At 42.4% G+C, this 27,475-nt stretch overlaps 1 protein-coding gene across 3 annotated transcripts in view; it reads left to right on the forward strand.

Annotated features, from left to right (window-relative positions):
* The window catches only part of GATA5 (GATA binding protein 5), a 30,251-nt gene that overhangs the window by 1,107 nt on the left and 1,669 nt on the right, over positions 1 to 27,475 (forward strand). For all 3 annotated transcript variants that reach the window (XM_072633347.1, XM_072633349.1, XM_072633348.1), the window contains exons 2-5: positions 508 to 1,278; positions 6,057 to 6,232; positions 21,940 to 22,065; positions 27,129 to 27,216. In XM_072633347.1, the coding sequence (XP_072489448.1) occupies positions 750 to 1,278; positions 6,057 to 6,232; positions 21,940 to 22,065; positions 27,129 to 27,216 (919 nt within the window). In that variant the 5' untranslated portion in view covers positions 508 to 749. The remainder of the gene's footprint in view (positions 1 to 507; positions 1,279 to 6,056; positions 6,233 to 21,939; positions 22,066 to 27,128; positions 27,217 to 27,475) is intronic.

A 27,475-nucleotide genomic window follows, 5' to 3' on the forward strand; every position in this document is an offset into this window, starting at 1 on the left:
GTTTTAATTAGAAGCGAGTCCGAAAACGTAGTACCCGGGTTATAATAATCACCCGATCAGTGACTCTTGCTTTTTGGGGGGGAATGGAGTTCCTAGGTAATAAGGAGTGGGGTAAGAGATGAAGGAGTATTGAAAATTACATGCGTGGAGAGCTGTCTTCAGCCAGGCCTTTCAGTCCTCCAGACTCTGAGCCTATTCCACGTTTCGAGAGAGCCGGGTGTATTGCCTCAAGACTCTGGGAAGAGCGGAGGGGATGATATATCGAACCAGCCGAGCTAAATGGGAAGTGAATTTTCCACTGGTGTTCCAGATCTGGTTGGGGCTTCTCCGGGATAAAGCAGAATGAATCTACCAGAGGCTGAGAAAGGAAACAGGGAGACGACTCAAACGCACAGGGCAGGTGTAATCCTGAAAGCTGGGGGAGCGTTTGGGGGAGAAGAGTGATTTGGGGGTGCAGAGAAAAATTCTGAGCTGATGGTCTTGTTTCTCTTTCTCATCTCCCTCCAGGTAACGTCCTTTCCTGGCAACATCTGGATACCAATCCCCTAAGTCGACCCAGATAGCCACACAGATAAGGGAGAGAAAAGCACCCAAATCAGACACTGGGGGAAAATAGAACCGAATACTAACGCTTTGTTCCTTTGGTCTGGGCACCTGGTTCCTGCTGTGCCCCTCCCGCTGAGCTTCCAGTTTTAATCACACCTCCAGCCTCTCCTTTCTGGACCAGGAACTACAAGGCCTACTTAGAGATGTACCAAAGTTTGGCCCTTGCTTCGAACCCCGGCCAGGCTCCCTATGCCCACGACTCCAGTAGCTTCCTACACTCGCCAGCGGCCAGTTCCCCCGTATATGTGCCCACAACTCGGGTGCCCTCCATGCTACCCACGATGCCCTACCTGGCAGGTTGTGAGGCTGCACACCAGAGCCATCCGCTGGGCAGTCACCCAAGTTGGGCTCAGGCAAGCGGTGAAGCCTCGGCCTTTAACCCCGGCAGCCCCCACCCGCCGTCTGGTTTCTCCTACTCTCACAGCCCTCCTGGGGGCAGTGGCGGGGGACGGGATGGGACCTACCAGAGCCCCCTGATCCTGGGCAGTGGCACCAGGGAGCAATACACTAACCCGTTGGTGCGCTCAGTCAGTGGATCCTATTCCAACGCCTACCCAGCCTATGTAAGCCCCGACATGCCCCCCTCCTGGACCGCAGGTCACTTCGAAAGCACCGTTCTACACAGCCTACAGAGTCGTCAAGCTGGCCTTCCAGGTCGAAGGTCCACCTTTGGTGAGTTCTTTTCTCTTTCAGCCAGTCGGTACCCCTCACCATTTTTTTTTCCTGTGTCTGGACTCTGTACTCCTAGTCATTCTTCGAGGTTCCCACTACATCTTGGAGACCCAACCAGAACTCCTCCCTATTGCTCCTGGGCTGGAGTGAGGAGGTGTGAAGTAGTTGAGAGGGTAGAAGGGAAAAACTTCTTAATCCTTATTTTGAAGCATATTATATTTTTATTTTTCCCAAGAAGCAAGTCCTGGTCACTGCCCCCCTTTTCTGAAATGTCTTACTGCCTGAGGTCAGGTTCAGAAGCTCACAATTAGTCAAGGAGTTCCCATCCCTACCCTTCACCCCCCAGTCTTTAGGAGATTAGGTCCCTGTGTCTGAGATAGGAGGCTTTCCTTGAATCTTTGCTCTTCACAAGAGAAGGGGGCTTAGGATAAGGATCATTTCTTTCAGGGACTGGCACTTTACCCTTTCTACCCTACTCTAATCCCGAAATCTCAGAGGTTTCTGAAAGGACAGCACAGATTCTGAACTGTTAGCCTTTCCGATACAAAGAAAGTGTGGAGTTGTTAAATTAAGAGATTCATTATTTGGTTATTTAGATCAATTGAAACACTCTCACCCCAATTTAAAAAAAAAAAATCTCGTGCAAAAAAATAGTAAAAACTTTTCCCCTAAAATCTCCCTTTCCATTAATAAGAGGAATTTGGGGATGAATTTCTTCATAATTATTCTGAGCACCCTTTATAGTTATGCCAGGCATAACCTACAGGTCAATCCACACCCTCTCATGAGTCCGAGGATTGGGAAAGAGGTTTTTAGTTTAGGTGGAGCTCTGCTCTAGCTCAGTGAAGGAAAGCTCTTTTGAAACTGTGTAAACTCCAAGCAACTGAAGTCAACCTCTCCAGGATTTTTTTCTTTGCCCTCACCTGGGTTTAGTGACCCTTATTCACCGAGCTGAAGACCCAGTGTTTAAGCCAAAGGAGTCACAGGACTTTTAACATTTAAGTAATTTATTGAGGTGAATTAGTTTGTATCTGAACAGACTTTTGGTCTCCTAATTCAGCTTCTTCCAAACAATTCCCAAGTTGCCTTGTCTCCCTTCCAAGGAGATAGTGAAACTCAATCAGGCAGTGGTCAATAAAAGTCACTTGGGTTGAGGGCCATTGTAGCCACCCCTCTTCACACACACACACACACACACACACACACACACACACACACACAACACACACACACACACACACACACACCCTTTTGCTAGGTAGCCCTATCCAGGACTAAGCTGCTGCTTCTTTCCCTGTAGTGCCCAAGACCCTTTCCATAATCACCAAAGTTCCTCATTCTCCTCTCCCCTCTGTTTTTCCTCCTCCCTCTCTCTCTCCTCTCCTCTCCTTTTCAATCCTCTCCCTGTTCTCTCTTCCTCTGTCTTTTTCACATCCTTTCCTTCCTCTCCTTTTTTCTTCTTCATGCTTAATATTTACTCTCTCCCTCCCTCTCTGCTACATGTGTTCTTGCATGTAGCTCTCCTTTCCCTTTCCCCTCCTCTATATTTACAACTGTCCTGTCAGTCCTCTCCCATCTCTCCTTTTTCTCCACCCCCTCCCTCTACTGTCCGGTCTCTTTCAGCCCTTTCCTATATGAAATCCCTAATTCCACCCCCTCCAAACTTTATGTTTTGTTTTGAAAAGCACTTCAAACCCTCTGCAGAGTTATCTCCTTCCCGGCCACTCTCCCCTCCCCCCCCCCCCCCCCCCCCCATCAACTTCATGCCTGGGCTCCGGGGAGCTTATCTCTTCGGAGAACAAAGTCACCCAGAGAAGAGGGTGTGAGGCCTCTGCGTTCTCTACCCCTCCTCCACTCCACCTCCCCTACAATTGCAGGTCTCCAAACCTAAGCTGAGAAAATATTCTGTCCCCTCTCTGCCATAGACCAGCTCTATATATCTCAATTCAATGAATAATTAAGATACACCAACCCACTTCCAAGCCCCAAAGTATCATCCAAATAGACAGTGATTGCCTGCAAGCCAGTATGCTTTGCGGTTCCCCTTCTGGTTTGTGCTGTGTGGGCTACTCTGAAGATCACCCTGGCGTAGAAGGAAAGGGGAGTTTGGAGGTAAAGGAGCATGATAGTGGAGAAATTTTGGCTTCAGAAGCTGAAGAGCTGAGCCATTCTTGGCCCCACACTCACTAACCAGCACTGGCTTCCCCAGTTGAGTGTGGCATTCCATAATGACTCACCTATTTATTTCATTACTTTCCATCACAGATTCCCAATGCCTCTCATTGAGGAATGAACTGCCCAAGAACTGGAAAAGGCTCTCAGTCAGCAACAGGGGAAAGGAAGCTATTGGCCTGGGACATTCCAAATTCCATTTATGTGGGGGAATATCAGTCAGGAACTAGCCTACTTCTAGACTCCTTCTTTAACCTTTGGATGTGTGCTGCTTTCTTTACACAGCAATAAGGCCTAGAGGTAGAAGAGAACTTAGAATATAAAATGTCAAGTGCTGGAATGGGCTTAGGAACATAGAATGACAGAATTATAAGCAAGGTTAGAACATTTATTGTTAGAGCTGGGAAAAAAGGAAGAAGGGACCTAAGGTATCTTAGTCAAAACCGTTCATTGTACATACAGAGAAACAGAGACACAGATGCAGAGGCAGGGAAGTGACTTACTCAAGGTCATATATGTAGTAAGTAGCCAAAATGGCCAGATTTGAGAACTACAGCATACTGTGCTCCTGAATGATTAGGTCATCAGCAAGTTTGAGTTTCTTGGGGTTTATCCATTACCTTCCTTGGGTGACATTTACTGGCGGGATTAGGGAGATGCTTCAGAGCTGGATGACACAAGGGAAACTGAGAGTTTGGATTCTCAAAAGGAAGTAACCCAGTTCCAAGAATTTATGCTTGTGGCCTGTAGCTGCTACTAGCAAGAGGACAAAATGGAGCGGGCTAACCCCCCAGGCCTGCTATTCTCAGCTCTGTCCTGCTCCTAGGTCTAGGGTCTCTGGTCCCGGGTCCAGTGCCGCCTCCATCTCCCCCCCCCGCCCTGGCGCGGCTCCTCTGTCTGTCGGTGGCAGGCCGACCCGAGGTGTGATTGATCCTGCGTCACCTCCCCCCGGCTCACAACCACCACCCCCCAACAGCCCTAGCGCCCGCGGCCCCCACACACATTCCATCCGTCTTGGCCCAGCCTGCGCGTCGCCACCAGTCAAAGCCCCCAAAGGTTTGATGGAAATCAGGGAAGCCCCCGAGTCGGCCCCCAGCCCCTCCCACACCCACCCCACTCACCCAGCCCCGCCTTTAATCGCCTTACAATAACATCGCTTCTGAGCCCTGTTTAGACAACCCGGCCAGTGGGCTAGTTTGTGCGCCGTGCGGGCCTCAAAGCCCAGCCGGCCCGTGGGACGCGTGGAGGCCAAGGGCTGGCCTTAGACTACCAGGGCTCTGGCCTTGGGAGCAAAGAAGGCAGAAACCGCAACATTAACACCCCAAGCTGGGGGTGGGGGGAGCAAGGAGGGTAGAGTGAGGAAGGACAGAAAGGTAGACCGGAGGGAGAGCATGCGTGTGCGTATGGAATAAAATCAAACTTCTTAGCTCGAGGCCCGGGAAGGTTAAGTAGAAACGAAAACAAGGAGACCTGGCTGCTTTGGTTAGCAGATAGGTTCGAACTTCCACTCCCCAGATCCCCGCCAACCCTGTGGCCTGGTGGCTTCCCGGGAGCTTTCTGGATTTCCTAAGAACTCGACCTAGAGGGCAAGGATGCTTAGCAGTGTCAACTGGGGAAGAAAAGACTAGCCCAGTAAAAAGCAAGGAAAGATATCGGTCCCACTGGTTCTTCGCTGCTGTAGACATTCCTTCACTAAGCGGCTCTGAGAGCAAAGAAAGCGGATAGGGGAGATACTTATCAGGACATTAGAGACAACCCAGGACCCGGGTTTCTGGGAGTTCACTTTTCGACTCCTCATTCTGATACTCACTGCCAAACCCTGGATAACCAAAACGTAATGGTAAGACCTTGGACAAGTCACTTGACCTTCCTGAGGTCTAAACTTTCCGAGATTGTAAAATGAGGTCCTTGGACTACGTGGTCTCTCAGTTCGTTCCATCTCGGAATTCTGTACTTTGAGAAATTGGTTTGGGATTCCACCATGAAGAAGGTGGGCATGACAGCATTGAATTCTATGTCGAACTTCCCTTTTCTTGTGTTTAAACGTGAAATCTCAAACCTGGAACCAAGTTTTATAAAAGTCGAAGCTTTCGAGCCCTTAGAATTCGAGTTTGGGACAGTTGTTAACACAAGACATTCAACTTTTCTTACTTCGTTTCCAATGAGAAACACCAAAACCTATCATCCCCTATACTCTTCCCTACCTACAACCGCCTCGTCCTCTTCCCACCCCCCTCCGCCCCCCTGCAAAAAATAACAAATTCAAAAGCTTGCCAATTAGGTCAGTCTTTTGTCTCTGGGGATCGGGGATTTAGACGTAGGGGAGACATTGAGGGAGAGGAAAGAACAATGGATTTTTTTAAATCGGAAGATGGATTTGATATTGAATCTTGGCTCTGTATTACTGAGTAATCTTAGATGAGTCACTTTACCTCTCTGCCCTCGGTTTCCCCATCTGCAAAGTAATGAGTTTGGACTAGATGGTCTCAGAAGTCTTTTCTAGCCCTTAGTACTCTGATGTGGAGGGCAGAGCCTCCCCGGCTCTGCTTGTGCAGGGTTCCCCCGTCTCCGCAGACGAATCCTGAAACCCTTTCGTCTTGGCTCAGTTTCAGAATTCCTGGAAGAGTTCCCGGGTGAGGGTCGCGAGTGCGTTAATTGTGGGGCTATGTCCACGCCGCTGTGGAGGAGAGACGGCACAGGCCACTACCTCTGCAACGCCTGTGGCCTCTACCACAAAATGAATGGCATCAACCGACCGCTCATCAAGCCCCAGAAGAGGCTGGTAAGTCAGAGCTTGGACAGGCGGACACGTCGGGGTGTTGGCGGCCAGAGAGGGAGACGAGGTCTCCACCCTGGGGCTAGGAGCGGAGGGGACTGAACGACTGAGGCTAACAAAAGCAGCATTTTTCTATGTCCTTGAAGTAACTGGGAAATTCACTCCGGGGTTTGTTCGGAGTTGGAGACCCTGAACCTTGAATGGGAAGCAGAGGCCTCCAGGGAGAGGCATAGAAGAGGTGGAGGAGGGTTGGGGGGAGGAGGGCACAGGAGAGGTGCTTCATCTGCAAAGCGAGGTCAGCTCGGTGAGCTTTCTGTCCAACACCACCACAAGCAGAACTGACGAGCTAGGGTGGGCCTCTTGGGAGGGGGCAGGTGGACTGCGCAGTTTGTTAGAGTAGCTCTTCCCCTACCCCACCCCCAGCCCCATTGGTGAAGCAGCTGGGCAGGGGGCTATGTTCAAGCGAAGGGGACCATAACAGAGTTGGATGAGACCAAAGAGGCCATCTAGTCTTCCAACTCCCTCATTTTACAGATGAGGAAACTGAGGCCTAAAGATGTTAAGTAACTTGCCCCAGGTCACACAGAGAATAAGCACCAGAGGCGAGATTTGAGCGCAGTTCCTCTGACTCCCCTTTCTGCTGTCCAGAGGTTGGTTTCTGCTCAGGCAGAGGGCTCAGTGCTTGCGTATTACCGAGCTCAGGAATAAAATACGGAACTTTTGCTTGACTCTTTCTCCCTCAATTTAGGGCAAATGATCATGAGACTTAACCCATCAGTGCTTCCTCCCTCATCTCTCTCCCTTCTCCACGGCTTTCAGACTAAAGCCTAATTAAGAGGGGTCAGGGTTTTTCCCCTTTTATTTGACAACTTGTACTTTGGAGTTGACCATTTCAGGATAGAATAACCAGTGGGATTGTTTTCGGGGAGTGTAGTCCAGGGCTTTTAGAGCAAGGCTGTGCTTGAGGCAGGATGCCCACAGCTGCCAGGACCTTCGAGTCTGCCCCAGCCACTGGGGAATTCACAGCTTTTAGAGAATTTCTCGGTTTGGCTGATTAAAGATTTGCCTACTTTCCTTTTTGGAAGGAAAAAATTATACACTATTTTAAAAAGACATTTTCCTACCTGTATGAAGTTGATCTTTCTGGATTTTGGCAGAATAAGAATCAGTCCTGTTAGGAAGTATATTCACACAAAATTCATAAAGCTCTGGGAGGAGGTTCCCAGCTGGATTGTGACTTGGTGAGGGATTCTAAACACTCCAGTATAGGCTTCCTCCGAAAGCAAATCTCTGTGATCACTGAGCAAAGAGGATGAACAACCTGGGGCTGTCCATACCAGTAAAAAGTGTAGACTCCAGAAATACTATATCCCCAGAATTAGTTAGAAACCGTATTTGATGTTCTAATTAAGATATTAACATCCTTCTTCTCTGCAGCTAAGAAACTAATTAGTGTGGTGCTAAAGTAAAAAATAAAATTGGGAGTTCTTGACACGTGGTGACAAGCTTTACACTCTCTGAGTATACAACAGCTAAAGTTCCCCAAGGAGCATTTCTCAGTTTGACTCACACCTGCCAAAAGGCTCCTTCTTAGGACCTTGTATAAAAATGTAAAATTATTCTTCCCAAGAAAGAAGGGAAATATTCCCAGAAACAAAATTAAAATGTTCCAGCCAAACTAAGAAATTCTCTAGAACTTCCTGCAGAGTTAAAGCTACTGGAAGGCTCCAAAAAAAAAAAAAAAAGCCTAAATGAGGTGCCTTTCTAAATTCTTTAGAAATTAGTCATTTTAATGGTATTGGATCTCGGCTTTTCCCCCCTAATCACTGTCTTTTTCTAGGAGTATGTGCCCATAAACAGAAGCCCCAGGGCAAGTGGCTGAATTTTCTTTTCTTAATTTGGAATGGATTATTTACATTTAGTTTCTATCTGGGGTTTCCATTTGTTTTTGAAATATTTAGCCCCTCCTGAGAGTGTGGCGAGCCTAAGAGATTTGGAGAGAGAAAACAGGAATTGTCCTAAACTCCTAGTTGGTTGACATTGATCAGAGACCACTGGCTTCAGAGAATAAGGAAGCTGTTTGACTTTTTGAGTTTTCCACAATCTAAGATATGGTTACCTTTGGAATTGGGCTGGGCTGAGTCTAAAGTAGTTTCTCTTGTGTAGGACTTGGGACTAGATCCTCTTTTTATGGCAGTTTGTGAGTTGGCTTTTGGGTTTGGGAGTAGGCTTATATCTACTTCATCTTTAGAAAACATTTTAGACATTTCCACAATTCAATCAAGTTTGTGTTCATTTTTCCTTACAAGGTACTGAGTCCAATGTACTCAAGTCCTCAGCTAAGATCAAATAACCAGGTTTAATGCTTGCTCCTATACACCAAGAGTTGAATATATTTATATTTACGTATTTTACATAACAGCATATATGGAGGGGGAAGTATAAAAATTAATATTCAACTTAAAAATATTTATCTTGGTCTTTGTCTCTGTCATGAGGATCAATAGAGAAAATATATGTAAAGTACTTTGTAAAGCTACTAATCGACTTCCTAAAGGGCAAATCTGACTCCCTCTCCCTGTCCTTCTCCCCCTCCCCTCCACCTCCCCCTTCCCCCCCCACACACACCCCAATGACTCTCTACCAGCTCCATTATCAAAAACAAAATCCTCATTTTGGGATTCAAAGGCTTTCTGAACTTGGTCCCCTCCTACCTTTCCAGTTTTCTTGCACATTGTACCCCTCTTCCCTTCCCTTTTCCCCCACACTCTGTGATCCAGTGACATTGGTCTCCTTGCGATTTCTCAAACAAGACACTCCCTCTCCAGATTCCTGGCATTTGCATTGACTGTCTCCTAGGTCTGGAATTCTCTCCGTCCTCTTCTTTGTCCCCTAGTTTCCCTGCTTTCCTTCAAGTCCCAGCTAAATTAGCAAATTCTATAAGAAGCTTTCCCTGATCCCCTTGATCTAGGTCCTAGATCCTCTTGATGCTAGTGTCTTCCCTCTGTTGTTTATCTCCAATTTATCCTGTATATATCTTCTTTTTGCGCACTGTTTTCACTCCCATTAGACTGTGAGCTTCTTGAGGATAAGACCTGGTTTGTTGTTTGTTGTTTTTGTTTTGGGCACAGTATAGGCACTTAAACAAGAAGGAATTTAAGAATGCCTTGAAAAGGACCAAGCTATATCAATTTATCCAGTGCATTTTGTTTTAAATCCATAAGGCAAAGAAAATAGAGATAAGATAAAATGTTTATTTCAGAGTAAGATTATAATAAAAATGTTTGTGTAAGTTCATGAGCCTGGTCCTTCTAGTATTAGTACGTACTTGCTGACTAGTTAGTAAGTATTGAGTGTGTTTCAGGCATTGTGTTAAATGCTGGAGTATAAATACAAGGAAAAAGCTGGGACAGGCCCTAAAGGAACCTAACTCTAACGTAGGAAGACTGAACATCAGGAGTGGGGTGATACCCTGGAGGTATGGTGCTCTGAAGCAGATTCAGGAGAGGTCTGATGGAAAGTAGATCTGGCCCCTCCCCAAAATGGAGGCCTCCTCACTAAGGGGAAGAGAGGTGGGGGTATTTCAGGGTGAGAAGGCCAGAAGGACAAAGGGAAATTCCAAGGTGAGAAGGAAACTGAGGCATGGTGTCAACGTTTATAGTGTCAGAAGCTGAACCATGAGCTGAATGAAGTAATGTTTTAACTATTTGTTAATATTGTTAAACTAAACTTTTAGTGATGATAGCACCTCCAATGTTCATTACTTGACTATTAGTATGGTGGTGGTGATAGTGGTATTAATGACAATTTACTAATACTTAGTGATCATTAGTGATAATGGTACTTCAGCAATACTCAGTAATTGGTTGCAGGAACACTTAAAGAAAATTCAATTATACCTTCTAAATTGTAGAAGCATTGGAACCTCTGTTGGTGGAGGGAATACTCACACTGACTAAATTACAGATCTTTGGTGTCTTAATGTACTAATATAGAGTGTCTCCAGAGTCTTAGTGCATTAACAATTTAATATTGAACATTAAAACTTAAGCTTTAAGAGTTTAAAGCTACGCTGTGAGACTTTTGGAACACTCTATAGGAGAATATGATTAAACCAAATTTGGTTTGATTAAAAAAAAATCTGTTTTGAATTATCATCTATTCACCAGCTGACTTTGTTTGAAAATAATTCAATGGTAAAAATTCAGTTAGTTCCAGGCCTTTTTATGTTTTGTTATTTCTTGTATTTTTCATTTTGCTTTAGTAATAATAACTGACATTTATATGGGGTGTCCCAAAAATCTTACTTGTTTTCAGCTTTAATAGCTTAAAACTTCACTTAGGGAAGGGAATAAGCATTTGCCAAGTGCTACTCTCTGCCAGGCACTGTACTATAAAGTCTTTACAAATATTAACTCATTTTATTCTTACAACAACCCTAGGAAATGGGAATTATTATCTCCATTTTACAGTTAAGGAAACTGAGGCAGAGAGAGGTTAAGTGATTTGGTCAGAGTCACACAGGTAGGAAGCATCCAAAGCTGAATTTGAACTCAAGTCCTCCTGATTCTGGGTCCAGCACTCCATCCACTCTGCCACTTAAATGTCACAATCCTTTAGGGATACTCTCCCTACATAGACCTTTAAAGTTTTTTTATGCACATTGCAGTCATCTTATAATCAAGTCTCACAAAATCCTATGAAGAGGGTACTAAAGGTGTTATTATTCGCACTTTTCAGATGAGGAAACTAAGGCTTACCCATGATCACTAAGCTAGTAATACTTTGATGCAGTTTTATTGAACACCAAGGCTATAGTAGCATCAGGTTCAAAATTTAGCCTATTGAGCAACCCACCTAAGCGGTATTTTTACTCCTTATCACCCTGAAGAAAAATAAATAAGTGTGATGTTCTAGGTCAAGAGTAAGGCAAGAAGATTTAGGATAGGACTAGAAATAGGGAAACCCTAGATGGGGCTCAGACAGTCAAATTTAGGTACATCCTAAATGCTCTCAGATGAAACATTCATATCTATAGAGTTCCCAGATTAGCCATTTGACTGAATCTGGCAACCAATTTGACCCAGTAACTGATTTTTGAAAACCAAACCCAGAGTTTATTCTGAAATTCTATAGACTTTCCCATTAAAATAATATCAGGGAATAGAGGAATCTGACCGGGAGGTTGGGGATGGTTTGATATAGAGAACAGCTAGCTAGGTTTAGAGTCAAAAAGACCTAGGCCAGGGGTAGGGAACCCGTGGCCTGGAGGCTACATGTAGTCCTCTAGCTCCTCAAACTTCTAGTTTGGATTCTGTCAAAGGGCCAAACTTGACCTAAAGGGCCACATGTGACCTCAAGGCTGAAGGTTCCCGACTCAGCCTGGACTTTCTTCTTCTAACAATTGAAAGGCTAGTTTCTTCATTTCTATGAGCTTCATTTTCCCCTGTTATGGGGATACCATTAGGTAATGCCTACCTAAAAGGAGATAATTTAGATAAAGGGCTTTGTAATACACACACATATGTACACACATATATGTGTGTACAGATATATAGGTATCAACTATTACTCATCTAAGTCTACTGAAATCCCTCAGTAAAGTCTTTTCATTGGTGGGGGGAAAAGGTCATTGTCCTGCAGAAAAGCTTTTTTAAAAAATTTTATTTTGAGAATAAGGATCTTAGAGATGGAAAAACCATTAGAGAAGTAGTCATATCATTATAAGATATCAGAGCTGAAAGAGGTCAAGTTGTCTAACCTTCTTAGCTTCGGGAGAAAGCTGAAGTTCAGAGAGGATAATTAACATGCCCATATCACACAGTAACTCACACATGCACACAGACAAAAAAACAACCCCTAACACCTAGGTATCATGACTGCCAAAGTATTTGAATTTTCTATAGTACCACTTTTGGAGGGAGGAAGTATAGGGACTCTGCTCCAGGGGACTCACTATATTTGTGCCACAGTTAGTGTGACAACTCAATCAACTTTGGCCCTACTTTAGCTCAGAACTCTGAATTCAGATGATTCATTAGCCTCAAGGCTACCCAGTAGCAGGCATTATAGGCATTCACCACCACAATTTACCAACTACTTTTGGAAGAATAGATACAACTGATGGGGTCATTTGTCATCTTGCTCAGTAAACAAAAATTTCCACTGATAACCTACTTTTAAAGATCCTGAGCTAGATGCAGAGATTCTATCTAACACTTCTGACCAGCAAAAAGAAAAAACCCAATAGTTATTATTTAATAATATGGAGGAAAGCTTTGGTATTATTTAGAAGCAAAGGAGGTAGGGATGACTTTTAAAGTAGAATGATTTTCTGTTTTGCACTATGTAATAATGTGAAGAAATGTTTATTTTATTCATGATTGAGCCCAGGAACTTAGGGATTGAGTACAATACAGTATAGTGTAGCCTGATAATTACTAGCTTCCTTTTCTGTGGATGGCAAAAGAATCCTGCTTCTTTTCCTCCTCTTTCTCATCCCATTCTATGCCAGACTTCAAGAGGACAAGGAAAGGGAGTCCCCCTCCTCCACACCATGGTAGCTTCATGTTTCTTTCTTCCTTCTCACTCAGTATCTTCCCAGTCTTCCTTTCTAAGACCCTGGGGTCTCACCTCTGACCTGTTGTGGAGCAGCAGGAGTCCAACTTGATTTTTCATCTCCACTCTTACAAGGCTGTCACTTTAGGTCCTAGACTTTCGTGGCTCAGAAGCCACAAACTGCATTTAATATGCAATATTTTCCAATTAGGGAGTTAGTGAGATGATCCTCAATACTAGAACTTAAAATTCCACAATTAAAGAGGCAAACAGAAAGACCATTAATCAAAATTAGTATTTCCTAGTCAAGCACCATGATTCATGTCTCAGAATCTCTCAAACAAGTAGAGGGGTAAGTGGAGGCAGGGGAAATAGTAAAGGGTAATGTTCCTGTTGTAGTTACATTTTTAAGCTCAAACACACCTCAGTGTATCTCCGGGTGAAGAAAATCACTCAAACCTGTATATGAGGATAGAAACTTTTGGTTCAGATAAGGAATATCTTCTCAAAGTTATGCTCAAAGCATCCAGAGAATATTACTAGAGATGGCATTGCAGGCTAAGAGGCTTCTTCTTGACATCCACAGTTTTCTTTTTAATATCTCTAAACTTTTAGGCCTAGTTTGGAACTTCATATCACTGAGCTGGATACATCCCAACCACATTGACAAGTTAAAGCCAAGAAAAAAACTAGATCACATCGCTGGTGATGATGTCTATCAATCAATCAATTAGCATTTATTAAGTGCCTACTATGTGCCAGGCACTGTTCTAAGCACTGAAGATATCAACAATAATTATCCTGCCTCATGCAGTTATTGGAGTCTTCCAGTCCTCAATTTCTCTAGCCTGCCAACCCCAACATCAGTTCCAAAGGCAACCCTCCTGGTGTGAACACCTTACTCATTCATTCACTCATTCATTCATGCATACATACGTGTATAGTTTTTTATGCCCCCCATCAGACGTTCATTCATCATTTGTTGTATGCAAAGCCCTGTGCTAATTATTGGAGGAGAGACAAAGTTTAAATAAGACAGGGTCCCTGGTCTTATGAAGCTCATATTCCAGTAGTAGGCTCTGGTACAGATAGCTACAATATAACTACAAAACACGTAAGTGCCATAGAGAGGTGCCAGTCTGAAGGAGAAGATCATCATTGACCAGGGCTGCTTCGCTGGGGTTCTGCAGTGAAAGCCCCCAGACTGAGGAACTGATCTCCTCACCTAACAAGGATGTCTTCAGATGTGTTCCTGGAATCAAACTATCACTTTGCGGAGGGAAATGAGCCCCATTTCTCTGCAATATTCTGACTATCCTCGCCATATTTGTTAATGATGAATAAGTTCCTCACCCTCCAAGTTGAAGAGCCTCATTTCTGCCATTGCTTATCATTGAGGTTCTGTTGGCTTCTCTACTGTCTTTGCAAATGTTGTCAAAATAAAAACAATCAAAAGTCATAGTCCCCCAAGACCTGTCCCACTGACTCATAGGGGGCATGTTCACCATTCTGGAAACACAAACCATTTTTTCTTCTATTCCCCAAGATCATTTCCCTGGAGAAAGACTTCATTTGTTCATTCATTCATGAGGCAACTGGTGGCATGATAGAGAACACTGGGCCTGGAGACAGGAAGACCTGAGTTCAAATCCAAGCTTAGACTCTTACTAACCATGTAACCCAAGGCAAATCTCTTAACCTCTCTCTGCCTCGGTGTCCTCATATGTAAAATGGAGATAATAATAGCACCTACATCCCAGTATTATTGTAAGGATCAAATATGATTATATTTGTAAAACACTTGGCAAACTTTATAATACTATAACTGTTGAAATAGCCATGATACAAGCTGATATTTCTTTTTATGGTGCTACTTGCTGAGCAATATGGTAAGAATAGAGGACCACCCTCACTAATGCTAGTAAAGTAGAGGATGTAGAAGACACTGGGACTGCAGCTTATGACCCTTTCAGGCCATTGAAGCCCAGTTTAGGAGACACCTGTGGTCATTTTCCTTGGGCATTTCTGGCACTGGAGGTAAGCAGTACTCCATAGCACCAGACATGACCTAAAACCATCTTTTGTGATGAAAGGAATACAGGAAGTAATTCAGATGCATTCACTTGAATTGGAAGAGGAATTAAATGCTCACTGATTGATATATCTGGCAGCTTCCTTTTTGTAATGGCTTGTTTTTGTTAGATCTTAAGGTCAGGTGTTTTTAGATGTATGTTATGAGCACTCTAAATTTTAGTGTCAGTAGGCAAAGTCCCCATGGCCACACCCTAGTTATGGTTTTGCCTCAGCTAAGTGAACGGAAAGCCCCGCAGCCTCTCCTTTCTCCAGTAATACACTTGTGCTTAAGTAATCACAGGAAGTCAGGGAAAGCCAGCATTATAGCAGTATCCTATTACATATAATTGCCCAGTTACAGGTATTTATCCAGAGAGGTAGGGAACATCCCCAGTCCCTAAACCACAATGTCCATGGCAAAAGTCTGTTAGTTTGTTATTCAAACAGGCCTCCATCCTAACTCAAATTGGGCTAATACTAGACATCAGAAAATGTCTCCTGATTCTCTCTGCTGCTTCTTCCTCCATTGTGAAAGATCCCTTAACTTCAGCTGTAGAGGCTTGAATCACTCATTATCTTAGGAATTTTGTAACAATCTAAATTATATTAAGTCTCAGTTTCCACATCCATAAAATTAAGGAGTTGGACAAGAGGATTTTTAACATCCCTTCAATCCCCCAAATGTCATGATCCCATGACAACCAACCTGGTTAATTTAGCTTTATCCCACTAATCCAACAACTCCACCCCTAGCCCAGCTTCTACCTCCCAACAAATAAACAGCTTAAATCCTTTTTTCCCTCAGTTAAGCTTTCTCTTAATTATATGGATGATTATTTCAATTCTCTACCTCATCTTACCTGTATAGACACAACCATACTTCTATCACCCAGACCTTATAAACACTTCTACTTAAAAACTTCCAGCAGTATCCTATCACTGAGATCTGATGCCTTGCACAGAGTGAGTACTACATTTATATTTGTCAAATGAATAAGAAAGTTGGGGGGGGGGGTGAAGGGAAGAGAGAGAGAGAGAGAGAGAAAATCGGTATTTATATAACAGTTAGTGATATGGTGGATAGAGTGAGCACAGGGTCTGGAGTCAAGAAGACCTAAATTTAAATCTGACCTCAGAGACTTACTAACTGGGTGACCCTGGACAAGTCACTTAACCTTGTATGCCTCAGTTTTCTTATCTGTAAAATGAGCTGGAGAAGGAAATAGCTAACTGCTCCAATATCTTTGCCAAGTAAACCCCCAAATGGGGGTCACAAAGAGTCCAGCGTGACTGAAACCACTGAACAGAAACAAATATGTCAAGCACTGTGCTGGTACTTTTTGCAAATATTATCTCCTTCAATCCTCATAGCAACCCTATGTGCTATTATTATCCTAATAACAAACCTAGGCATTAGTATTATCCCTATTTTATAGTTGAGGAAAATGAAGTAAACAAGGGTTAAGTAACTTGCCCAGGGTCATACATCTAGTAAGTATCTGAGGCTAATTCAAATTCTGGTCTTCCTGGCTCTGGGTCCAGTTCTCTATCCATTGCTCCACCAGCTGCTGAATGAATGAATGAATGAATGAATGAATGAACAGATGAAGTCCTTCCCTAAGGCAACTGCCTGTAGAAAATCAATGACAATAAGTTTTATATAAAGTTCTGACCTGTTCATGAAACCTAGACATTCACCATGTAGATGATACGGAAAAGAGGGCTCTGGACTTGTATTTGAGTCCTGGCTCTTCTTTTATCTTTAAGGGTTTTGGTAGATTCCTTTACCTCTCTGAGCTTCCGTTTCCTCACCCATAAAATGGGAATAAGACCTGCCCTGTGTACCTCACAGAATTGTTATGAGCTTCAGATGAGGTGGTAGATACACAGACGTTTAGAAAGTAATTCCATGTTTGTGGAATTGAGTCACATTACTATGTTGGGTTCATAGATTACTTTGCAATGTGCAATGTGCACTGTCCTATCCTAGGCACTGGGGTTCGAAAGAAATGCTATAATATATAGTCCCTCCCTCCAAAGGCTCCTACTTTATCACTTGTTCATGATTATGATATTTCCCCCAACAAAGAAGGGACTTCCAGAGGAGAGATCTGAGAAGTAGATATCCCAACTCCCCTTACAGCTGGTCTTGCTGGAGTTTTACTCCCAGGGTCCCTTATCCCAAAGCCTCAGATCCTAGGGATGAAGAGGACACCCTTCTACAACAATTGCATTAGAGAGACATGCTGTGTGAAGTCATTCCTAACCAAGGTCCCTTCCTTCACCAGGGCTGTGATGTGAGAGCCCTCAAATTTAGAATCTCCTCACCGAACACTGCCACAAACAGCTACATACGGTTATTTTCTGATGCATAGACCCATTGCTTCTCAAGGCAGTATCACGGAAGGCTGTCTCTAGTACTGCACATGCTAAGCTTTAATGGGATTTTAGTGGTTTATCAGTTATACATGGTGCTGGAGGAGGGGCAGGGGAGGGACACTATCTGATTGCTAGCTACATTTTTTAAAAAAATAAACACTTGAGTACAATATTGAAGGCAACAGCTTCTTAGACAAGGTCATTGTGTGAAAGAGGGGCTCCAAAGGAGGGGAAGTTGGCCCAGAGGCCCTGCCTTTGGAGAAAGCTGCTGGTAAATTCAAAATAACATATTATGCTATTTGTCCTTCAGTGAGCAAAATTGTAGCCTTGGCAGTAGTTCCTGCCTCCCTCAGGATGATGAATCCCAGCAGAGAAAACAAAAATAGGTTGGAACTAGGCCTTTTAGTCCAAGGGTGATGATACCTCCTGAATTTCTTCAGACTCTGCAAATTCAGGTTACATGACAAATGAGACTCCCACATTTTCATCGAACTCAAAGTGGAAAGAACATTTCTCCCTCAAACTTTATAACTAAGAGGATTGCCATCAGAAATTCATTACTTTTTCAAATAAAAAGAACCAAGAAACGAAGAATTCTTTCAAATATCCAGTCTAGTGATTCATACACTTCGGTATTGTATAAAACAGACTCATTTTGGATTCTAACTTGTTATTTTTTTTAAATTTGTACTTGGTAATGTTCATTGTATCTCAAGAAATGATACACTATGTACTTTAGAGCAACACAGTATCGTTTCTCTTTTTTCTAAAAAAATTTCCTCTAACTGGGAGCATAATATAATAGAAAAACACATTCATATTTGTTTCAGTATCCTCACAACAATGCTGTGAGATAAGCTAGCAGTGCATATCACTATGCTCATTTTATAGGTATAGTGGAATGGGAATTGGGTTGGAGTTGGAGTTGTATTCCAGTGTGAACTTAGCCTTTTGGGCAGAATATTCCACTTCTCTGCTCCACTTCTCTATACCTCAGTTTCCTCATCAGTCAAACGGAGACAATAATACCTTCCTTATCTCTCATAGAGGGGTAAGGTAGAGGTGAAGAAAGAGATGAAAAATGTAAAATGCTATGAAAGAGAGGCAGGATGATTACATTTATTAATTTACCATCTTTGTGGGGAAAGGGAAGGAAAAAAGTATTTATCGTGCCTTCTATGTTGCCAGGTACTGTGCTAAGCACTTGTTACCAATGCTATCTCATTTGAACCTAACAACAATCCTGGGAGATAGGTGCTATGATTATCTCCATTTACAGCTGAGGAAACTGAGGCAAACAGAGGTTAAGTGTCTTGTCCAGGATCACACAATTAGTAACTGTCTGAGGCTGGGTTTGAACTCCTTTTACCAATTCCAGGTCTAACATTCCATCCACTGCACCACCCAGCTGACTCTTTGGGGTGGCTATTCTTGGATCTAAAACATATTTAGCAACATATTCCTCAGCTCTCTCTCTCTCTCTCTCTCTCTCTCTCTCTCTCTCTCTCTCTCTCTCTCTCTCTGTCTGTCTCTCTCTCTCTCTCTCTCTCTCACACACACACACACACACACACACACACCTACCTTCTGAGTGTTGTTTATTTGTGGGGGCTTTTTTAATAGCTGTTATAACACACTCGAATGGAAATATCCCTGAACCAGGATTTAGGAGATCTGGTTTCTAGTTCTAGCTCTATTTTGTCACTAGAAAGTTACTTTATTCCTTATCCGTAAAATGGGGGCACTCCTGCGGCACTCTGCCCTCTGCTGATGACGTTAATACCTGTTCTCTTCCTCTTGAAATTACTTTGCACAACTTTGTACATGCTTTTTATGAACTTGGGCATATATTGTACTCCCCTTTCTCCAGTAGCATGTAATCTCCTGGAAGTCAGGAATCTTTTTCTTTTTTGTCCTTGTGTCTCTGACAAGAAGCTCAGTATCTTGCACATAATTTAATAAATGTTTGTTGCATTGCTTAATTTACTTCAGTGACTGCTGAGAGCATGTAACACCCACCTGCTTCACAAGGCTGTTGTTAAGATAGAGGATAAGTGCACATTTAATTTATTTCAATAAATGTGTACTAATGTACACATGGTAGCATGGAGTGGTGGTTAGAGAGCAGGCTTCAGTGAGTAAGACCTGAGTTCTGATCCTTTCTTGGACTAATTGTGTAACCCTGAGCATGTCTCTGAAGCTCTCAGTGTCTCCAAGGCCAAGTCTACAAAAATTAGAAGTTGCAAAGCCTGAGTTGATCAGCATTGTCAGAGGAAGTTTCCTCTCTAAGAATTTCCTACATGCCATGTATGAAATCCTAGGTACAGACCACATGCAAGATTAGCTCCGTTCTAGAGCTCTTCAAATAAAAAAGACACCATCTCTGCCCTCAGAGAGTTTATATTCTACTAACATAAACTGAAAGTGCTTTGTAAAGTAAAAAGAACTATTGAAATGGGATGATATTAGAACTAAAGGCCTACTGTCCAGTAGAAATTAGAAGGGGCCTCCTAAAGCATCATTCGGTCCAACCATCTTATTTTACAGAAAGCTGAAATTCAGAAACAGAAATTGACAGAACAGAGAATGGACCTCACTTCTGATTCTCTGCCCAGTGTTCTCTCCTTGGCATATTACTGCATATTGTTTTGGTTTTGGTTATTATATAAGAAATGAAATTAAAATCCTCTTCTAAGGAACGTAGATATGTTCCACCTTCCTTCTTTCAAATCTAAACCCAAATCTCAAAGGAATTAAAACCCTTCCTCACTCCCTTTTTCTTGTTTTTTTTTTTCTCAGATATAAAACTGACCTAGGTATAGTTAGCTAGAATGGGACCTTCTATCTGCCTTTTCAAAGTACTCTCATCTTTACCAGGCTCCTGGCCTTCCTATTTCCTTCCCCTTCAGTTCATTTATCATTTGGCCCTGGGGGCTGGGATGATGTGGCGTCAGTCTGGAAAAGTAAACAGGGATGGAATTCTTATAAGTATGCCTCATTTCTCGTCCAGTCACTGGGATATGCCTGGGGAGCCCAAGAGAAGGAGGCATTCTGGGATGGGTTTTAGGATTTTATGGATTTTTTTGGTAGGGACTGAAGAATATCACTCCAACACCTAAGTGAAAAGATAGCTCACACTCCGCAATGTGACTCAGAGATACACGGACACTCATTCCAGGCTCCCATTAACATTGCTCAGATGCCTTTGGTCCCCAGGCATTAATAGGAAACACCCCAAGTGCTGGAGTTGACAGGTGAAGGCTAGAGAAAGAGCTGGCAGCCCCATCAATGCAGAAATAAGGGGAGGGGAAGTATCTACTAAGAAGAAATTCACTGCAGGATAGACCAAGCAGAATTATGTTGTTCTTATTAGAATCAGAGTCAGAGTTGAGAGAACTTTTAAAGATCATCTAGTCTCACCCTTGTCAGAAAACTGAGGCCCAGGGAGTGACTCACCCAATATCACTGAGTAGAGGGGTATAGCAGGAAGTAGAACCCAGGAAAAACTTCCCAAAGGATATGCACCCTGAAATAAGCTTGGAGAAACAGTGGAGAGGGGAGAGAATCTCAAATTCTTGAATCTTTCATTTGTCTTTTGATATCACTCCTAAGTTATTTGTGGCATAAGTTCAAGAATGCCTGGGTTTGAGTTCTGACTCAGTTACTTACTAGTTGTATGACTCTGGGCAAGTCACTTTCTCAGCCTCAGACTTATCTATAAAATGAAAATAATATAGCACCTATTTCATAGAAATGTGAGAATCAAATACAAGAATATATGTAAAATGCTTTGCAAACCTTAAAACTAAAATATTAAGATTAGCTCTTATTATTGTTAGTTTTCTTATTATTTTAACATTTCTAAGGTGGGGGGAGGGTAAAGTGTGGAAATTTTTCCCAAGAATGAACTGAACTACACTGATACTATGTATCTAATACCATGTCAGGTGGTCTGGTCATGGAAGAGAGGTCTGATCAGTTCTAAAGACCACCCCACCTATAATCAGGCCACATCACCAGGTCACTGGGCTAGAATGGAGGCTTCCTGCTGAGCCCATCCTCAAAGGAGCCTGTCAAGTCTTAAGTCTTCCCTCTTGATCCCCCCACCCACCCCAGAGAAGGAGATTTTACACACACACACACACACACACACACACACACACACACACACACACACACACACACACACACACACACATACCCCTACACACCTTTCTTGGTCATCCACTCCAGTGTCTCAAAATCTTTTTGCTAGAAAATACAGCCCAAATTCTGGCCTGGTTCTCCACTTCTACATTTGCTAGGAAATCAACAGAGAAACCTTTGGAAAGGGAGTGGGGTTTGGACCCTAACACTCGTTTGAATGTCTCTGGTTCCAGTCAGTTCCAGGCACTTAAGGGCCCTCCCCATCCCTCTTCTCTCCATTATGAAATATGAATGTGACAGCCAGAGCCAATTCATTCTCAGGCAGAGAGGCATTAGGAATCTGGCCAGGTTTATCAGCTTTAATAAAAGGGCTCTGGGGATGAGGGTGATCTCAGACACAGGCTATGCCTTTCATCGGTCCCTTATCTCTCCCCTGACCCCTTTCCAACGTTTTCTTCTCCTAGGGGAAAGTCATGGGGCACTGAAGTCCAATGAGCAAAGAAACCCCTCTTGCTATTATCAAGCTCACCCTCTCTATCTTTCTTTCCCCTGTTTAGTCCTCAACTCGCCGGGCTGGACTTTGCTGCACTAATTGCCACACAACCAACACCACCCTGTGGAGGAGAAATGCAGAAGGGGAACCTGTGTGTAATGCCTGTGGGCTCTATATGAAGCTTCATGGGGTAAGTGGGACCTTGGAACCAGAATTTGGTTATAGGTGAGTGTGAAAAGGGGGCCATCTAGCCAGAGAGGTGAGATGAGTAGTCTATACCCTGCTGAATCTTTGGTTCCTATCTAATGACTCCAAAACCAACCCACTTTAAGACCTTCCCACTCATTTCACGAAGACTCTATCACAGCCTTCAAAGGAGTGAATGGCTCTGGTCCCTTCATAATCACAGGCTATCAGTTCTGAACAGGACTTCAGACACCACCTACTCCAGCAGTTCTCAGTATCTAATCTGAGATTCCCTGGGGTAAAAACTATTTTTCCTATAATACTATATTAATTGCCTTTTAAAATTTTCTTCCATTTTCTGTTTACATATCTATGTGAGGCCAGATTTTCTTCATATACTTTTACCAAAACAACATATTGAAACTGACTGAATGCATAGGCAGATGTGAGAATCCAACTTCTATTTAGTTAGACATTAGATGAAGAAATATGTAAAGCAATGCCACTTCTCACTATATTGGGGGGAGGGTTGGAAAACACAGAGATTTTTATAAAAGTATGTTATTTTTGTTAAGATGCAATAGGTTTATTGTGGGTTTTAAATTAATAAATGAATATGTTGACCATTTATTAGTTATAATAATGTGATAAATATAGATAGAAATGTCCTACATTAAAAAAAAAAGTTCTTTGGAGTTCTTAATAATTATTAAGAGTAGAAAGGATTCCTGAGACCAAAAAGTTTGAGAACTGCCAATCTAATTCAACAAAAGGGGAAACTGAGACTCAGATAGGAAAAAGGACTTGCTACCCTTTAGAACAAGTACATAAATTTGTGAATCATCAACAAATATTTGCCAGCCACATATTGGGTGCCCAGCTATGGGAGAAACATGTCAAAGAGAAGATATAATTTCATGATAAAACAAGAAAAAATCTTTTTTAAAAGTATATTAGCTAGTTGAGGGCAGGGATTTGATTTTCTGTTTATGTGCCCAGTTCTTAGCACTGGGCCTGATACATGATATTTAATGATTTTTCTTTTTTTTTTCTTTTTAACAGTAACAGCAATATCATTTTATTTTTTAATTTATTAATTTTCAGTTTTCAACATTCATTTCCACATAATTTTGAATTTCATATTTTCTCCTCATCTCCCCCCTCCCCCCACCTCAGACCAGCATGTATTTTGATTATCCTTTCCTCTAATCCACCCTCCTATCTCCCTCTTCCTTATTCCCTCCCCTTCTATTTCCCTATAGGGAAAGATAGATTTTTATATCCCATTGCCTATATATCTTATTTCCTAGTTACATGTAAAAACAATTTTTAACACTCCACTTTTAAAGCTTTGAGTTCCACATTCTCTCCCATCCCCCTTCCTCAATCACCCTTTCTGAGAAGGCAAGCAATTCAATATAGGTTATACATGTGTTGTCATGCAAAACACTTCCATAACAGTCATGTTGTGAAAGACTAACTATATTTCCCTCTATCCTGTCCCACCTTCTATTTATTCTATTCTTTCCTTTGACCCATCCCTCTACCAAACTGTTTACTTCCAGTTATCCCTTCCCCCAATCTGCCATCCTTTCTATTATCCTCCCTCTCTTGTCCCATTCTTCCCTGTTTTCCTGTAGGATAAGATAAACTTCCATACCCAATTCAGTGTGTATGTTATTCCCTCCTGAAACCAAATTCAATGAAAGGAAGACTCATATATTCCTTCCCATCTCCCCCTTCTTTCCCTCCATTGTAAAAGTTCTTTTACGTGAGATGATTTACTACACTCTACTTCTCTCTTTTCCTTGCTCCTAGTACATTCCTCTCAACACTGAATTTTCTTTTGTAGATATCATCCCTTCATGTTCAGCTCACCATGTGCCCTCTGTCTCTGTCCCTCTCTCTCTCCATATAGACAAATAGATAGATAGATATAGATATATACACATACATATACATATACACACATATGTATATATATGTGTGTGTGTGTGTGTGTGTGTGTATTCCCTCCAACTATCCTAATACTGAGAAACATTTCATGAATTACAAATATCATTTTTGCATATAGGAATGTAAACAGTTCAAATTTAATAAATTCCTTATGGCTTCTCTTCTCTGTTTACCTTTTCATGCTTCTCTTGATCCTTGTATTTGAAAGTCAAATTTTCTATTCAGCTCTGGTCTTTTCAACCAGAATACTTGGAAGTCCTCTATTTCACTGAAGCTCCATTTTCCCCTGAAGTGTTATATTCAGTTTTGCTAGGAAGGTGATTCTTAATTTTAATCCTATCTCCTTTGACCTCTGAAATATCATATTCCAAGCCCTTCAGTCCCTTAGTGTAAAAGCTGCTAAACCTTGTGTTATCCTGATTGTGTTTCCACAATGCTCAAATTATTTCTTTCTGGCTGCTTGAAATATTTTTTCCTTCACCTGGGAACTCTGGAATTTGACTACAATATTCCTAGAAGTTTTCTTTTTGGGATCTCTTTTAGGAGATGATCAGTGGATTCTTTCCATTGCTAATTTACCCACTTCTTCTAGAATATCAGGGTAATTTTCCTTGATAATTTCTTGAAAGAAGATGTCTAGACTCTTTTTTTTTTATTATGGCTTTCAGGTAGTCCAGTAATTTTTAAATTATCTCTCCTAGATCCATTTTCCAGATCAGTTGTTTTTTCCAATGAGATACTTCACGTTGTCTTCTATTTTTTCATTCTTTTGGTTTTGATTTACAAATTTCTTGATTTCTCTTTAGTGTCCATTTACTCCATTCTAATTTTTAAGAAATTATTTTCTTCAGTGAGTTTTAGGACCTCTTTTTCCATTTGGCTGATTCTGTTTATTAAGGCATTTTTCTCCTCATTGGCTTTTTGGACCTCTTTTGCCATTTGGGTTAGTCTGATTTTAAAGGTCTTGTTTTCTTAAGCATTTGGGGAGTTTTCCTTTAGCAAGTTGTTAACTCATTTTTCATGATTTTCTTACATCACTCTCATTTCTCTTCCCAATTTTTCCTCTTCTCTTACTAGATTTCCAAAATCTATTTTGAGCTCTTCCATGGCCTGAGATCAATTCATATTTTTCTTTGGAGGCTTTGGATGCAAGAGCTTTGGCTTTGTTATCTTCTTCTGGTTGTAGTTTTGATCTTCCTCATCACCAGTGATGTAAGAAAATACCTCTTCTCCAAGAAAGTAAGAATCTGTAGTCTGTTTCTTTTTCACCTGCTTGCTTATTTTCTCAGTCAATTACTTGACTTTTGAGCTCTTTGTTGAGTCAAGGGATCCAGAGATAGCTGCCCAGCCAGTTACTTGACTTTTGAGCTCTTTGTTAAGTGAGGGACTCCAGAAGCAACCTCCACTTCAGCAGTGCCTGCTGCCACCCTGGGGTTGGGACTGGGGCTGGGGCTGGGGCCAGACACATTCCCCTCTGAGCCAGGGGAGAGACCCTTCCCACTGATCTTCAAAGCTTTCTGGTGTTTGTGGGTTGAGAAGTCTGAAAACTGCAGCCATTGCCAGCAATTCAGTCCCCTAGGACCTGCTTCATCTCTGACCACACTGGCTCGGTGCATGCCAAACTGTACTCAGCTCCCAGACTGATTTGATAGACCCTTCCTTTTGACTTTCCAGATTGTCTTGGGCTGGAAATTTGCTTCATTCTGTCATTTTGTGGCTTCTGCTCCTCTAGAATTTGTTTAGTCATTTTTATAGGTTTTTGAGGGGTTTGGGGGAGAACTCTAGCAGGTCCCCGCTTCTATTCTGCCCCTCAATGATTTTTCATTAAAAAAGATACCGTATGTGCCCTTGGGAATCTCGCATTTTAAGAGTCACATACTGAGCAGTCTATATACTAGGACTCAATGTGTATGACTTAGTGCTGAATTATGTAACACCAGAAAATAGGGTAGCAAGAGAAGAGGGGGAGTGGTCAGAGAAGGCTTCTTTGGGAAATGAAGGAGGTGATAAATTCTGATTATAAATGATGAAAAGAGGCCTGTGAGGATGGAGAAAGTGAGAGGAACCACCACAGTTGTGGGAAGGAGACATGCTCAAGCCTCAGATTTCTCCCAAAACCATAGCCTAAAGTAAGCACAATGGGCCAGGACTAAAGACCTTGACCTGAGGCAAGGAAGCCCCCATGGGGGCTAAAAGCAGAGTGAAAGGGACCTCAAAACAAAACAGAGCTCATTATCTTCTCCCCAAAATCCTCCCTTCTTTCTCACTTCCCATTCACCTAGGTTCATGATCTCAAAGTCATCCTCAACTCCTCACTCTTTCTCATCCCTCTCTTACAAATTACCAGTTGTTAAGTCTTGTCATTTCTACCTTTGTAACATTTCACATAATGCTCCTCCCCTTTTCCCACTGACACAGCCCACCACCTTGATTCAGGCCTTCATCGTTTCACATCTAGACTACTGAAATAGCCTGCCTGTTGATCTCTTGCTCAAATCTCTCTCAAGTCTAATTCATTTTCCACTCAGCTGTCAAATTGGTCTTCCTAAAGTGTTGCCAAACTACATTCAATAAACTTTAATGGTTCCCTATCACCTCCAAGATCAACTATAATTTCTGTCTTTCTTTTTTAAAGCCAAGCCTGGCTCTTTCCTACCTTTCCAAAGTCTTCTTATCTCTTATTTGCCATACTCTTCAATCCAGAGACACCAGTCTCCTTGTTGTCCCTCAAACACAGTACTTCACCTCCTGAATCTAGACATTTTCATTGGGTATCCCTATGTCTGAAAATATCTCCTTTCTCATCTTTGCCTCCTGACCTCCCTGGCTTCCTTCATGTCTCACCTAAAGTCCATCTTTGCAAGAAAGCTTTCCCAGACCTCCTTAATGTTAGTGTCTTTCCTCCAAGATTACCATCCTCCCAATTTGTCCTATCCATATCTTTTTTTGTAAAGAATTATTTGTATACTGTCTTCCCTATTATACCATGAACTGCTTGAGAAGAGGAACTGGGTTTTTTTTAACCTTTTCTTGTATCCAAAAAGCAATTAGCACAATGCTCAATAAAGACTTGTTGTTGACTGTTTCTGATGCCTCTGTGTTCCTGTTAAGGTGCCTCGTCCCCTTGCCATGAAGAAGGAGAGCATCCAGACACGGAAACGGAAGCCCAAAAACATTGCCAAAGCCAAGAGCTCCACAGGTACCCATGACTTGAGCTGGGTCAGTGGAGCTGGAATGGTCCATCTCCAGTACTGTGGGGAGGGAGCTTTCTGCACTGTGCAGGGTGGGTGGGTTGAAAGGAGTACCTAGGATGAGAATAGGTTCAGCTTGCAGAAAAGAGGCTCAGCTCCAGGCCAAAACTCTTATGCCATATTCCATATTAGCATTCTTTAGAGAGTGTGTTTCTCCAAGTAGGGAGGGACTTCTGGTTAGGTAGAGTATGTGACTGCCTGCCCAAA

Source organism: Notamacropus eugenii, chromosome 1 (assembly GCF_028372415.1).
Source record: "Notamacropus eugenii isolate mMacEug1 chromosome 1, mMacEug1.pri_v2, whole genome shotgun sequence".
NCBI classification, from domain to species: Eukaryota; Metazoa; Chordata; class Mammalia; order Diprotodontia; family Macropodidae; genus Notamacropus; species Notamacropus eugenii.